This window comes from Fistularia commersonii, chromosome 25, assembly GCF_037954325.1.
Source record: "Fistularia commersonii isolate RoL2024-O1a breed Wild chromosome 25, RoL_Fcom_v1.0, whole genome shotgun sequence".
NCBI classification, from domain to species: Eukaryota; Metazoa; Chordata; class Actinopteri; order Syngnathiformes; family Fistulariidae; genus Fistularia; species Fistularia commersonii.
The window spans coordinates 8,641,622-8,655,620 of NC_141308.1; the positions used below are offsets into that span (position 1 = coordinate 8,641,622).

General features: G+C 41.6%; 1 protein-coding gene across 1 annotated transcript in view; it reads left to right on the plus strand.

Annotated features, from left to right (window-relative positions):
* Positions 1-13,999, plus strand: part of apoltp (apolipoprotein lipid transfer particle homolog) — a 36,703-nt gene that overhangs the window by 16,423 nt on the left and 6,281 nt on the right. The window contains exons 42-64 of the mRNA XM_086173128.1: positions 142-1,239; positions 2,085-2,456; positions 3,045-3,332; positions 3,898-4,233; positions 4,343-4,474; positions 4,574-4,726; positions 4,900-5,016; positions 5,093-5,266; positions 5,377-5,581; positions 6,029-6,183; positions 6,363-6,475; positions 7,342-7,423; positions 7,544-7,681; positions 8,017-8,179; positions 8,753-8,868; positions 9,064-9,210; positions 10,702-10,815; positions 10,937-11,053; positions 11,214-11,372; positions 12,072-12,233; positions 13,114-13,276; positions 13,592-13,791; positions 13,870-13,962. Of these exons, the coding sequence (XP_086029254.1) occupies positions 142-1,239; positions 2,085-2,456; positions 3,045-3,332; positions 3,898-4,233; positions 4,343-4,474; positions 4,574-4,726; positions 4,900-5,016; positions 5,093-5,266; positions 5,377-5,581; positions 6,029-6,183; positions 6,363-6,475; positions 7,342-7,423; positions 7,544-7,681; positions 8,017-8,179; positions 8,753-8,868; positions 9,064-9,210; positions 10,702-10,815; positions 10,937-11,053; positions 11,214-11,372; positions 12,072-12,233; positions 13,114-13,276; positions 13,592-13,791; positions 13,870-13,962 (4,797 nt within the window). The remainder of the gene's footprint in view (positions 1-141; positions 1,240-2,084; positions 2,457-3,044; positions 3,333-3,897; positions 4,234-4,342; positions 4,475-4,573; positions 4,727-4,899; positions 5,017-5,092; positions 5,267-5,376; positions 5,582-6,028; positions 6,184-6,362; positions 6,476-7,341; positions 7,424-7,543; positions 7,682-8,016; positions 8,180-8,752; positions 8,869-9,063; positions 9,211-10,701; positions 10,816-10,936; positions 11,054-11,213; positions 11,373-12,071; positions 12,234-13,113; positions 13,277-13,591; positions 13,792-13,869; positions 13,963-13,999) is intronic.

The window sequence follows — 13,999 nt, forward strand, 5'->3', positions numbered from 1 at the left end:
TACATCATATCATACCATCACAATACTATATTTGAGGCATCCAGTTAAAAAATCGTTTTCCTCTAAAAAAAAAAAGGTTCCTCCTTCTTCAGTTTCTCTTTTGAAAAACAAACTAAGAGCCCGGGGGATTTGTTTTCACAGATGAACTGCACGGGGGACGCCACTACAGACCGACTCTTAGCCCAGTGCTATGGAAATGTGGCAGGCCGTCCTGTGGAGGTACGAGCATTTCGCTCTCGCAGGCCACACAGCAGGCTCTGCTATGGCCTTTCACTCATTCATTTTAACTTCAGTGCACAAGCTAAAGGCTGCCTGAGCCATAACGGCACAAAGGAGTTGAGGGCAAATCTCAGTCATTCATCTGTGCCGCTGCTGATATATCTGGGTGTGCCCAGTGAGTGCGGTCTCAGGCTACTGGTCCGGCCCGGGCCTCAGAGGTGGGTGATGGGGGCCGGGTTGGTAGCCGGTAGCAGGATTACGGACCTCAGTGCGGGACTGAGAGTGGAGCGGACTGGAATGTACGGCTGGCACGGGCTGCTAAAATACGGGAGCGGCGGCATTACTCACAAGGCAGAGGTGACCGGACGGCTGAGATCGGAGAGCTGGTGTCACATCTGGGCTGATGTGAATGGATCCTGGGACTCGGTCAGCTCCGGTCTGCTGCTGGCTGTACGCTGTGCTGGGGCGGGAAGACTGGCGTGGAAGCAGGTCAGAAGAGACGAGAGGGGCGAACCGCATAAGACGTGTCTAACTGTACATGGACACGCCGGGGATGATGGCCTCAAAGGATCGCTTGGTTTTACGAATCATCAGGACTCCCTCCGATGCACCATATCTGTACTGCTAACACGCCATAAAGTCGATGCGGGCGGGACCTTCTGGCATCAGTGGGCCTCTCTTGTCTCCATCATCCCAAACAGAGTGAATCTGAGAGGTTCAGCTCAGCTCCTTGACAGCTCCCTCTTTGGAAGCGCTCTGATCTCTTTTAACGCCCAGACAGCGCAGATAGATGTCACCGCTTCCTGGAAGTCCACCGCCTCCCTGAGGGTCGTACTGCAGCGAAACCTGGCTACTGACGGGCTGAGAGAACTCACTGTTAGCCTGTTTTTAGGAGCCGGTCAAGTCCGTTTTGAGGTGGAGAGTAAAGTGTGTTCCCTGTTTCTCCTGGTGAATCAAGAAAGTAGAGGAAAAAGGAGCAGCTGGGATGTTTTTGTCCAACAGCAATGTGGCTATTTGAAGGTTAGAGAGGAAACAAGATGAAGGTCCAAAATCTTGTTTCCCAGTGAAAGGAAAGCAGCAGAGACATCCTCACAAATGAGATGACTCTTCCCTTTCCCTTGGAATATCAATTAAATCAGCACACTTACAATGGGTCATAAGACCACGTTGGAATGAGTGCCAGCTTCCCAAGTTGGTCTTTTATATATATATTTATCGATGATGAATTTAATCTTAACTCAGTTTCCTTCTGTGTGAAGGTTTTTCAAAAAAAAAAAAAATTTTTTCCTTTCCTATCATGTGACCATGAGCTGAATTGAGCTTTTGTGAAATGACTTAGCGACACTTCTATTCTCAAAATTAAACATAATTCAACATTTAATTCTCGACTGAAGACTCATTAAATGAGATCTTTTATCTGAAGCCAAGCAGCGGATCACGTGCCGCCACAACAAGAGGTCAAAGGGATGTTATAGTCCTTGAAATGAGAGACCAGCTTTTGAAATCGCACTTGGTTCCAAGTCATTAGAAATGCTATGCATCATTAAAAGGTTATAGAACTACTGATTATTTTAATATATAAAAGTAACTATTTAATTTGAGAGAGACATAGAGAGAGGATTTTTTTTGTCATTTGAAGAATATTTGAGCTGGCAATTCTTTCACTAATGGTGTTGTTTGTATGTCAATTCATCGCATTAATTTTGATTTACATACGTTTGATTGTAGACATAAAATAGCAGCGTCTTTTTTCTTTATGAAGAGATTGCTATCGGACAACACTTGTCGACAAGTTTATTATCAACTTCTCGGAAGGATAGCACAATGTCACGGTTATAATCGCTCTTCATTCATTTCTCCGACAGACTCTCCTGCACCCCCAGACATCCCTGAACGTCTCTGTCAGTCGTTCTGGCTGCTCCACAAATCTAAGTATCGGTCTGCAGGCGCAGGAGGGACAGAACGGTGCTCTCATGGTGTCCCTCACCTGCCAACCCAGCCTCAGTCTAAATGCATCACTGCAGCACTCTATAGACGCTGTCCAGAGGCTGGGGTTTCCTGTCCGTGGAGCCGTGGTCCTCAACGTCTCAGCCTCACAGCTGCCCGATGTAAGGGTCGGTCTGGAGTTTGGAGATTGCCACTTGAGTGGGAATTTTGAAAATTCAAAGTCCTCAGCAACAGAGAAGAACCAATTTTTCTCCAGTTTGAATGTGACCACCCTCTGTCCAGCTCTACAGGTGAGAAAACAAGCCCGTTTTTGGAGGTTTACAAGCTCAGGCGTATGGAAACCTGATTAAATCAACATGTTTATATATTCCAAACTTTGTGATCGTTTCAATATTTGCCATAACCGCTGCTTATTTTTATGACAATTGAAAGCTGTTGCCTCTTCATGCGATCTCTCCGGCTAACATAACATGTGAAACACGCACACTGAGACAACCATCTTGTTATTATCAAAAACATAATTTATGCTATATAAACCCAGATGTGTTATGAAGCATACATAGAATTTTTCTACGAGATTTAACTTTGAAAGGAACGTAGCCGGAGGGATTATTCATTGCTTTTTTATGAGTCTATCTTAACCAAAACAATTATCCGTAAAACAAGTCAAGGAAGAAATTCCTTTGTGTCAATAAAATGCCCAACATCCTTAGTTTATAGCACATTGATTTTCCATACTTGGTCTGTTTATTTGTTTGATTTCTACGGTCTATAACACACTCAGCACTTTACATAATGCTTCGGTTATCCTGTGTGAATAGAATTATGTCTGTGGGATTGCCTTCCTGATATATACGTGCCCTTTTTGACTAAAATAGGGAACAGTCCAGCCAGTGGCCTTGGTTATCCAAGGCCTCGTGTCAGTCACTCCCTGTCAAATGAGCATCAACACAATTCTGAGGGCGGGCGGTCAAAACCTCGCTTTGGAGCTGGGACGGTCCTGCAGATTTCCACATCTCTCAGGGACCCTCACGCACAATTTCTCCAGCCTGAGCAGCCGAGGTCTCGCTAAGCTGATTGCGGTGGAGGTGACCACTCCCGAAGGCCCCGAACAGGCCGGGGCTTTGTTAATAAAAGCCGGGACGTGCCACATTCGAGCTGACAGAGTCATGCAGGCCAGAGGAAGGATGCATTGGCTCTGGACTTTGCAGTCCAAATGCCCAGTGTTTCAGGTATGGCTACCATGGTGATAGGTTGTGAGTAGTAGAGCCAGACCAATATATCGCTTTTTCGTGAATACACTGATATTGTTGGGTATGTTGGCAGTATTAGGTCATAAATTCTCCCAATGAATTTGTGTATGAAAAATACTTCAAAAAATTTTCCATCTACATTCCCAATATTTTATTGTTCCGAACTTTTCCATGGTATTTTTATATGTTTTATTTTAGCTATACAATGTAGCAGTTGTTTCTGGAAAAATAGTGTGTAGAGAATTGGATTTTGGGTGGGGCGGGAGATGCATAAAAGCACAATTTGTAACCCTTCCCAATAATTTTCAATTCTGAGTTACCATGATGTCAATGCTTATACACTTTCTTATTATTGTCAATTAATTAGCGTTACAACACTGATGTAGTCATCAGTACTTCTGTCTATTTGCACATTTACAAATAATACTGTTTTCTACCAGTCAGAGCATTTTTGAGTAACTGTCACTTCTCCACCCAGACCAATTTGAATGGATCGATGTTTCGGGAGCCCCAGGGTATGTGGACTGCCGTACTCGACACCGACGTAAAAGGCCAAACGGGTTCCCTAAGACTCAGGGCGAAGGGCTGGCCAGATTTGCTAGTGGCGAGTGAGCTCAGTCACAGCCCTCCTGTTGTTGGATTTTTACCTGAACACAGCAGAGTGAAGCTGACGGGCAGAGCTGGCAAGCAACAATTTGTCAGCGATGCACTTATTCAAATGGGAGAATGTGCTGTCTCTGTAAGAGGAGCTGTGATGACACATCCAGACCTGCAGGGGTCACTGGTGTATCACAACAACTGCACGGTTATTCAGGTTAAGTGTCGTGAGCGCCGATTAGATTAATTTTGTATATCATGGCGTAGAAGTAGCTCCTTCATCCATTTATTTAATCTCAATTTCATTTCATGTTTATGTCTAATAGGATCTGGGATGTCCGGACAGGTTACAGGCCTTCGGGTCAATGGTTGTCTATCCAGCTTTTGCCGAATCGAAAGTCAGCATGGCGATAGACGATGCCGAGTTACACGCTTTAGTGGCTCTCAAGAAGACTAAGGTGTGGAAAAACAAAAAAAAACATGAAATATTAATGTTTAGAGTTAGATTACAATTTCAAATTAAATCAATTAAACTGTATTTCAATTAAAATTTTCAGGACCAAAATGAGGCAACGCTTTATTTTAACCAGACGATCCCCCCGTTGAAGAAACTTGGTCTCCCGGTAACTGTTAATGTAACAATAGCTTCTCGTCACCATGGAAATTCATCGTACTATTATTTATCACACCGTGGAGCACACAACCAAAAGGTAAGAGATCAAATAGCTATGAATACGACAATAAAATGACTACATAAATAAAACTACAGGTGCAAGTTTTATGTGTGGGTAAGTGATGGTTTTATAAATTAATGATGACTGAGATATTTTTGTTGATCCCAGGAAATCTATTTGATTGATAATCTTCTGAATGTTTTCGATAGCTGAGTCAAGTGTTGACAGTGGAAAGAATGTCTGAGGTGCTTAGATGGAACAGTACTTTCAGACATACTCTAAAATATCTGGAAACACTAGGAGTGCCCGGAGACAACAGCGTTCAGGTGGGACATTCAGAAATGTGCTACGATTTCATTCAAGTTGTCATGACGAAGTTTTGACCTGTGACTGTGTGTGCAGGTAGAGGTTGGTTCCTCTGAAGGAACGGCACTGACCCTCCGATCCCAGCTAGGAGATCAGCAGGTGGGACTAAAACTAAATATGAAAAGTTTATTATTGACCAAAGAAATGCGAGGAACCGTGTGGCACAGTGTGCCATGGCTGCGTGATGAAGGTGTGCCATCTAATATGGAGGTAATAATAGCACAACGTAAACAATAACCACTTCATCAAAAACATATTCATGGCATTGACAAGTTTTAGAGGCAAATATAGCAGTTCTACTGATCTTATTTCTCCTGAAGGGCTTGTGTTCCATTCAAGGGCCATTTTCTCAACTTCGGTCGAGGGCCCAGGTCACTGTTGACGGACACAATCTCCTGGCTGCCGGCTTGAACGTGAGCGTGGCAGAAGGACGCCTGGCTGCACTTCTGTCCTACTCGTCCCCGGGTTCTAATCAGACAAACGCAGGGTTGAGTCTCAGCTCGGCACTGACTACTCAGTTTAAAGGTCATTCTCCTTCGGTGGCTTGTTTTTATTATGTCACACCCTACAGTTTGAGATACAGGAGTATGTTTAACACAGTTTAATGGAGTTAGCAGTTATACGTAGCATTTGACTATCTTTGATAGTTTTTTTTCTGTATTATATTATAAACTATATCAGCCCATTTTCAGTTTCACTCACACTTTGACACCGTTCAAGGGGAGTTTTTATTTGTTTCATACATGTTTGTCCATGAATACAGAAAAACAAAACAGTTTGGACTATCTGCAGTGAACTGCCTTTCCTTAACCTGCACAAATGCATTTTTACATGATTAAACAAGTAGGTCGGTTATTCCATTTATTTTCCAAGGGACTATATAAAAAAAACAGTGTATCCCACATATGGAGAAGCAATTCACCTCCCCGGTATTATATATTTATTGATTAACTTCAGTTTTTGATCCTACAGGTCCCCTGCGGAGCATCTCGGCAGATGTTAACACTCATGACTGGGGGGTCCAGGTTGCTGGAGACGTCGGAGGCTGGGGAAGCCAAGGAGAATTAAAGGAGGCTAGAATGACTCTGAAACACACCATACAGGGACAGAGCAGCCCTGCACTACATGTATGCATAGTTTGCAATTGAATTCCTCCTGCTTAATCTAAATTCTCTCCAACTAAAACTCCTGAGCCAAGTTGGCATGTTAACTTCAGAGTTAGCTCAGTGTGAGCGAGGCAGAATAGATTATGCTTGGCCTCTGGTTTGTTTTACAGTGCTGAGAAGCTCTGTGCTTGTTGATATAGGTTGAGGCCTGGGGGAGATTTGCTGGATCCCATCTGAGGTGCTCCGTGGCTGTGAACCCTGAACTCAGCTCCTCATTGGCACTCATTGTTCAGGCACACCGTCTGCCTGACAGGTACACAAATATGCAGGCATATACACACGCAAATATTAAAAGAACATTGATAGAAAATACGTTTCTATTTTAAGACACACCCTTATGTCAGACAGCATTGTGGACTGTATGTTGTCAAACATACATTAGAATTTTGGGGTTAGTAAATGATGAACAGAATTCAAATTTTATTTTCTAAGAAATAAAAAAAAAAAAAAAGGAAAACAATACTTTTTTCCATTCCACTAAATAGACATCCTTATTTGTTTGTTTACTACAATCCTGTTCTTTTAGCAATTATTTCATGATTTTTCAGCTAATTTACAAGACACCTTCTCTGGTCACCTTCTCTGTCAAAATGATATTAAATGACATATCACATATTATGCGAATGAAAGATCATATGATTAATTAATTATATGTGTATATATATATATATATATATATATATATATATATATATATATATATATATATATATATATATATATATATATATATATATATATATATATATATATATATACATATATATGATTAATCATATGATCTTTCATTCGCATATATATATATATATATATATATATATATATATATATATGTTTGTGTGTGTAAGTATGTATGTACATACACACAAATTAGATGATAAATTTGAGATAAACTGACCTGGCTCAGTAAGAAATGGCTTAACTCTCAAATAAATAGAAGTAACCCGCATTTTCCCATCTAAACCGTGAAACTGGAAATTATTACCTGAAACATTGCCATTTAGATAGGTGTGTTTGTCACAGTATTGAAAGGTGTAGCTGTAATCACATCTTCCACAAACACCCAGACAGCATCAGAGTTGTTACTGTTGCTGTTTTAACACATGTCTCTCCGTCCAGCAAAGACCTGATGGTGAAGGTGGTACAGAACATCCCCAGACTGTTGGTCTTCTTACCACCTCAGCTCAATGTCCGTTCACAGGTGGGAGGAAAAAAAACGATTGGCACAACAAACAAATCTCTTTAATAGCCGTGCTGTGCAAGGATTATTGTCAGAATGTGTGTCACAACAAGTCTTGCCATCTGTCTAAATTCCTTCCAGTTGAACCAGTCTCAGTCCAGTGTGGGAGGACTGGTGGAGGTGCTGTCAGGCCGGAGGAGGCTGTCGGCCTTGGGGGAGCTAGCCGTCATCGAAAGTGGATACAGACAGACTCTGGAGTTCCAGCACTCGTACCCTCAAGTACTGCTGAAATATACGTACCCTGACCTGAATTAATTATCATCGTGCACGCAAATTGCTATGTGAAGTTAAATACTACTTTCACATCCAAACAATTCCTCTTAAGTCATCACCTTTTCCCATGAAATTTAACAAAATTGCTTTTATTTGTGTTTGGACAAAAACCACCAGTTAAAAATGTTTTGTTTTTGTAAATGTATTGTTTTTGGAGTTTTTCATACCAAGAACCACAATCCTGGTTTTTATCCGATATTTCCATTGAAATAGACACTAAACATGACTTTGAGATTTCCTCGCATCCATCCATCCATCCATATCCACTCTCTGCTCTGTAGTTAAAGCTGGTCCCCAGGACAGTTGTGGTGAAAACACTGTATGAATCTCGAGACTGGAGTTACCAAGTTCAGCATGGAGCCTTGTGGGGAAACCATGAGCTCAGTTTGTCTGCTCTGTATTCTGCACCGCCAGGGTTGGAGATGGGGAACAACACCCTGAAGGGTAAACACTTACACTTTATGTCTGAAGAACTTCTCAGCTATCAAGTTCTATTAAGTTTTCATACTTAAGCTTTGTGTGAAATTTACATATCACCCATATGCTTAGCAAGAATGTGAATAGAATAAATATTTCATGTAAGTCCCAAAATGTGCTTTAAATAAACCAAATCTGCATCATGTTAGTCCCTATCTTAGATCTTCTTAGAGACTTTCCGCTTGTCGCCGATCAGTCAGCTTATGAAGTGCTGAACGGCTTGGGCTCAAAAAAAGCACTTCTGTTATTCTCTCATATTATGAACTCACAGCTCATCTGCAAAAGGTTTGCTCTCTGTCCACATAACTTGACAAAACTCCCAGAAATCCCGAGGTCGACTCAAGTTCTCAGATTAAGTCCTCTATGACTGTTCTGACGTTTACAAAACGATAATACAAATGTATATTAATATTAATCATGATAATATGGACTGTAACACTGCAGTAAAGCTGGACTTCTGATAAGGACTTTATCTCGTGCACTCCTACATTGTGATTTTAGCTTGAAAGACATAACTGATGTGTTTCTCTTTAACCTTAGTTCAAATCACCTGCCTCCCCCGTCTGACCAGTTTGGATGTCTCACTGGAGCGTTTCTCACTGGGCCAGCTGGACAGTATTTTGCTCTCCTGGATGAAAAATGGGAAACTGGAGCAGGTCAGGATGCCAAGATGTGAAGATACAATTTTTGGGTTTTCTCCAATTTAATATAGTTACATTCGATTATATTGATGACTGGAACATTAAAAACACATTAAAGCATGTGAAAATAACTGCGATTATCAAATATCGATTATATATATTTGTGTTTTCTCCATCATTTGGGGCTTATGGTGGTTTGTTCATCTCAAGGTCAGAGCTCTCAGCTCGTGGAGTCGCTCAGAGGAGCTGAATGAAACCAGACTGGAGCTTAAACATCCTTTCTCCTCAGCTCTGAGCCAACTCTCTGTGCATACACGCTCAAACAGCTTATCAAAGGAACATAGCAGCAGCCAGCAGGTGAGACCACACACACACACACACACACACACACACACACACCCACGTTTGCTTGCAGTAAATTGTCTGTCTAGCCCAGGGGTCGGCAACCGGCAGTTCTTTCATCCTTACATTGCGGCTTCAAGTGGCTTGGGAAAATAAATTTTAAGTATCTCATTGAAGTGTATTATATTTGTGTTGGTTCCTTTTTTAGTTTTAGTTCTAAATTGGAAGATTATTGTGATCTTGAAATATTAAAATGAAATTATATTAATGATTTTTTGACGCTCAAAATAAACGTCACACTCACGGAAGCCGGTATACCCGCCAAAATGCCATCAATTTGTCGAGACTTTCTACCCCAAAGAAAGTTTTCTGGCAAAATATGGAGAAATGTAAGAAAAGAAAAATATCTGAGGAAAATAGAACATTTGATGATGCTTGGGCAGATTCATTTGCATTTGCCTTTGACGAGAGTGGCCTATCAGTATGCCTAATTTGTGGAGAAAATCTGGCTAACAATAAAAAGTCAATGTCTAAAGACATTTCAAAAATGAGCAACACGCTATAGTTGTTTATACAAAATGTAAAGGTAAGAAAAAGCGATATATACAGTGGTACCATTATTTTAGACGTCAAAAGGTAATAGCTATCCCAGTATTTTCTTTTCCATGGAAACCGGTTCCAAATGGCTCTTTGGGTGTTAAAGGTTGCCGACCCCTGGTCCGGCCAATAATTTCATCCACAAATGAGTTCCTATTTTATGTACGTTGACATATTAATGCCTTTGCTGCCAACAGACCTCGGCAGGAGGCATTATGTGTTTTTTAATGGTGTCCATCTTATTATCATGAACACGATCTCTCCGGAACTCCTTGAGGGATTTTCTCCAAATTTGCTGGTTGTGAGTCAAAGCTTAACTGATTAGACGGGGCGCCCGAAAGTTAAGTTCTATGATGCTGTGACCTTGCAAATTTGGAGTCCCACGGATGATAAAGTGGGAGTATTTACAAAATGAGGAGTTAAAGTTCGAGTTCACTGAGATATTATACTGGTCATACATCTTCGTGGCCATTATTCAATCCCTTACAGGTCTTCTGAAAATATGAGTTTGGGAATATATGAATGTGTACTGAAAGAGGCTGAGAAAAACAACTGCAAAACAGTATTCCTAGTTCAGAACTATTTTCAACATGTTTCACATGTACGGTCACAGTAGAAAGACGATTTATTCATATTTGCAGGATGTTATTTGCTCTTTTTTCTTACATCTTTTAAGCAGAGAACACCCATACAGAGCGACAGAGGGATTCTGAGGGATATAAAACCAGACAATTTAAGTAAATGAACACATAAGTAGCGTTAGTCTCAGAAAAGGTCGGGATAAGTTACAAACACAGTTAATCATGACTAATCATAATGAATTATATGAGTCGAAAGGAAAGTAAAATCACTTGAGTTTGTTGTTATCTTAATTAAATGCTATACTTTTTTAAAATTATTTATATCCAGACCCATCTGTCATGGCTCGGCACAAGGCCCGTAAACGTCTCCCTGAGCCTCAGCAAACAATGGCAGCTCAATTCCAGCAGGGGGCAGGCATGTGCTCTGCTCACCACCCAACAGGTAGTTTCAAACCCGACACGAATAACTAGTCTTATATGAGTGTTAATTTACATGTTGTGTGCATCGTGTATGTGTGTGTGTGTGTGTGTGTGTGTGTGTGTTTGCGGTCATTTGTACGTAGACAGTAGCATTGCCCGTCAAAGGATGCGTGTCTGTTGGCCAGGAGGGTAACTCATACTACCAGAATGCGGAGCTCAGATGGGACCACAGGAGTTTCAAGCAAGGCATGAAGTATCAGGTACACACAGCATCAGTCTGCTGCCTCTTGTCTGAATTTTAAAAAATCAAGAGAAACAAAACCATGTGTTTTTCAGCAAATCACAGTCTCATGTGGTTCTTATTCTTTTGAGTTTTGTCAATTTGATCAGTTTCAGTTTGATGTTTTTTGCTCTTTGTAGAAAAGTGACGAGGGAATACACAGCTTAATGGTTAATATTGGACTTGACAACGTGTCTTCCGCGCCCTGTCCTTCACACACGCTCCTGGCTAAAGTCCAGACCAATCTTAAAGATCGCTTGGATCACACAGTGGTGATGGGGCTCTGTCCCCCAAAGCCTGTGAGTACACGCTCAGTATATTTTGTCCAGCTTTGTCCTGCACACAACGTGCTGTTTAGTTCTTTACTAGTTAAGACGACGCACCTCGGACTATTCGGTTCTACCACGTTTGAATGTTCTGAACCCATGTTATTGGTCGGGGAGGACAGACAAACATTGACTGGAAGAGAGCCTTTATGTTTGCAGCACATCTCTCGCATTAGGTGAAGCTTGAATGGCTTTAAAGGAAAACAAAATTTGGGATATTTATTCATTTAATTGTTATCCATAACACTCATCCTGCACTCAGGGTTGCAGGGGGGCTGGAGTTGAACCCAGCTGTCATCGGGTCAGAAATAGGATTCGCCAGTCGATTACAGGGCCGCATAAAGGGACATATATCCATTCTCTCTTTTAGGCAATTCAGGGTCTTCAACTGACCTACTGCATGTTATTAGACTGCGGGGGGGAAACTTGAGAACCCGGACGAATCCACCATAAACACGTTGAGAAAATACAAACACCGCACAGAAAGGCCTCCCTCGGTGTGAGGCGAAAGCGCTAACCACCGCACCACCGTGAAGTTTACTAAAAAGGAAATCAACAAGAAAACTAGCGAGCTGATAAACAAAATTAAAAATGATTCCTCATCATGCAGGTGGTTTTTGGACAATGTCTTCATCATCACAATATCCTACTGTGATCCGTGTGCCTTTGCAGACCCTCTCCTGGTCAGGATTCCACCGGCTGAACTCAGGAGAAGAGCTGCTCTTCACTCAGTCTTACCTGTCGGTAACCGGCCGGCCTCACCAGTGCAGCTTCACCCTCGCCCTCACCAACTCCTCCTCCGCTCAGAGGACCAACGTGTCTCTCTTTGCTGAGGTGAACACTGAGAAGCATCTGATAGCAGGCCCAGCCACTGAAATAGCAAACTCTTGCTTAATAGAGACAGTGAAATATATGACAAAGTAGCCTTGAGGGAACGCTCTTTAAAATGTCTATGAAACCATGTTATCGGTGAGGAAAATTCACAGTCCTCATTGGAAAATTAGATCACTTCTGCTGCGGGTTATTCACTGCGTCACAGCTGCTTTTGTTTTGACGATCTTTTGTCTGTCTGCGTTTCAAAATGGAAAAAAGGTGGACCATGAGAAAAACAAATTTAACACTTTAGCGAGGCTTTCCAAATGCAGCCAGCGCCTGATGAAATGTAATTGAATTTGTGAGAAGCCCATTCAAAGATCGCCTCGGAATTGCATTACAACGTCTCTACCTCGAGTCTAGTAACCCAATTTCCTTTCATATTTTGTCATCCAATAACATGTTGAGTAATACTGCTGGAAAAATATTGTTTTAAACTATTCAATTAGAAAAAATAACACACCTCAGACATCTAAATAACCAAACACAGTATATATATAGCATTGTAGCAGCCCTAGGATAGTGCTAGCGGCTGGGTGATATAATGTCTAAATTTCTCCTGCTGAGATCCTGTTTATCATATAGTTATTGTGAATGAAAATCTTCAGTATATACCATATTGTTTAGTTTTTTGACTGGATATGAGCTCATATAGAATCGCTTCATTAAGATTTATTAGCATAACTAAAAAAATTGACAGCCAGTCATTAACACTTTATGAAGAGTCATAAAAATACGTGATATTTAACTCCGAGCTCAAGTGTAAGGATTTTATCTCTCTTGCGAGTCAGTCGAGGGACCTCTCTAATATCCTACAACTGTCTTCAATTTTATTTTCCAGTCTAGAATGGGGAACTGGAGTTTTGAGGTGGGGGGCAGCGGCCTGTCATGGCGGCGAGGGTCTGGTCTGCAGTTGCAGGCAAGACTGGATGGTAGAGAGAAGATATGGATGAATGGCACCATGGAGGGAAGATGTCTTCAGACCACAGCGGGTTATAAAAATGGTAACCACAGAGTGATTTTTTTTTTGCAATGCTATCATAAAATTAAAACAAATATGAAACATTCCCTCCTGTATTTTTCTTCTATAATGTCATGCAGGGTTATGTATATCCCCTGAAATCCGGCCAGACTACACTGACTTATGTGTCCACAGAGCTATTTTCACATTCCGTAAATAGGAGGGCGAATCCGCGCACCTCCCAAACTATAGACTGCATCAAGTTCCCCATTCAACTTTATTTTAGATTTTAAAATGTTTATTGGTACTTATATGATTGATATTTAGCCTTTAAATGAAATACATGATGTATGTGCAGGTGTGAGCCTTTATGAGGTGATGAGGGTGGAAGCTTGCATTGGAAAAAATCACAGTTTGACGCTGGCTGTGCAACGCAGAGACAGCAGCAGCAGCAGCAGCAGCCAGCCTGACGTTCTGGGCAGTTTATTCATGGGGAAGGACGGTCGACATTTGATCCTGACAGCGAGAGGCTGTTTGGAGAGTCTGACCGCAGTGGAGGTGAAATATTGTCATGTTTATTTTTTTTTTAACTCCGCTCAGTCTGACATTTTCACTCACTGATCGGTACTTCCACAGGCAGGGCTTCACACTTTGAGCTCTCAGATACTGAGCAAACTGCTGGAGAGGATCAAGATAATACAGCAACTCCTGACTGAGTTCAGAAGACAGGTAGCACGCACTGGTCCAGATTAAGACATGATGCTTG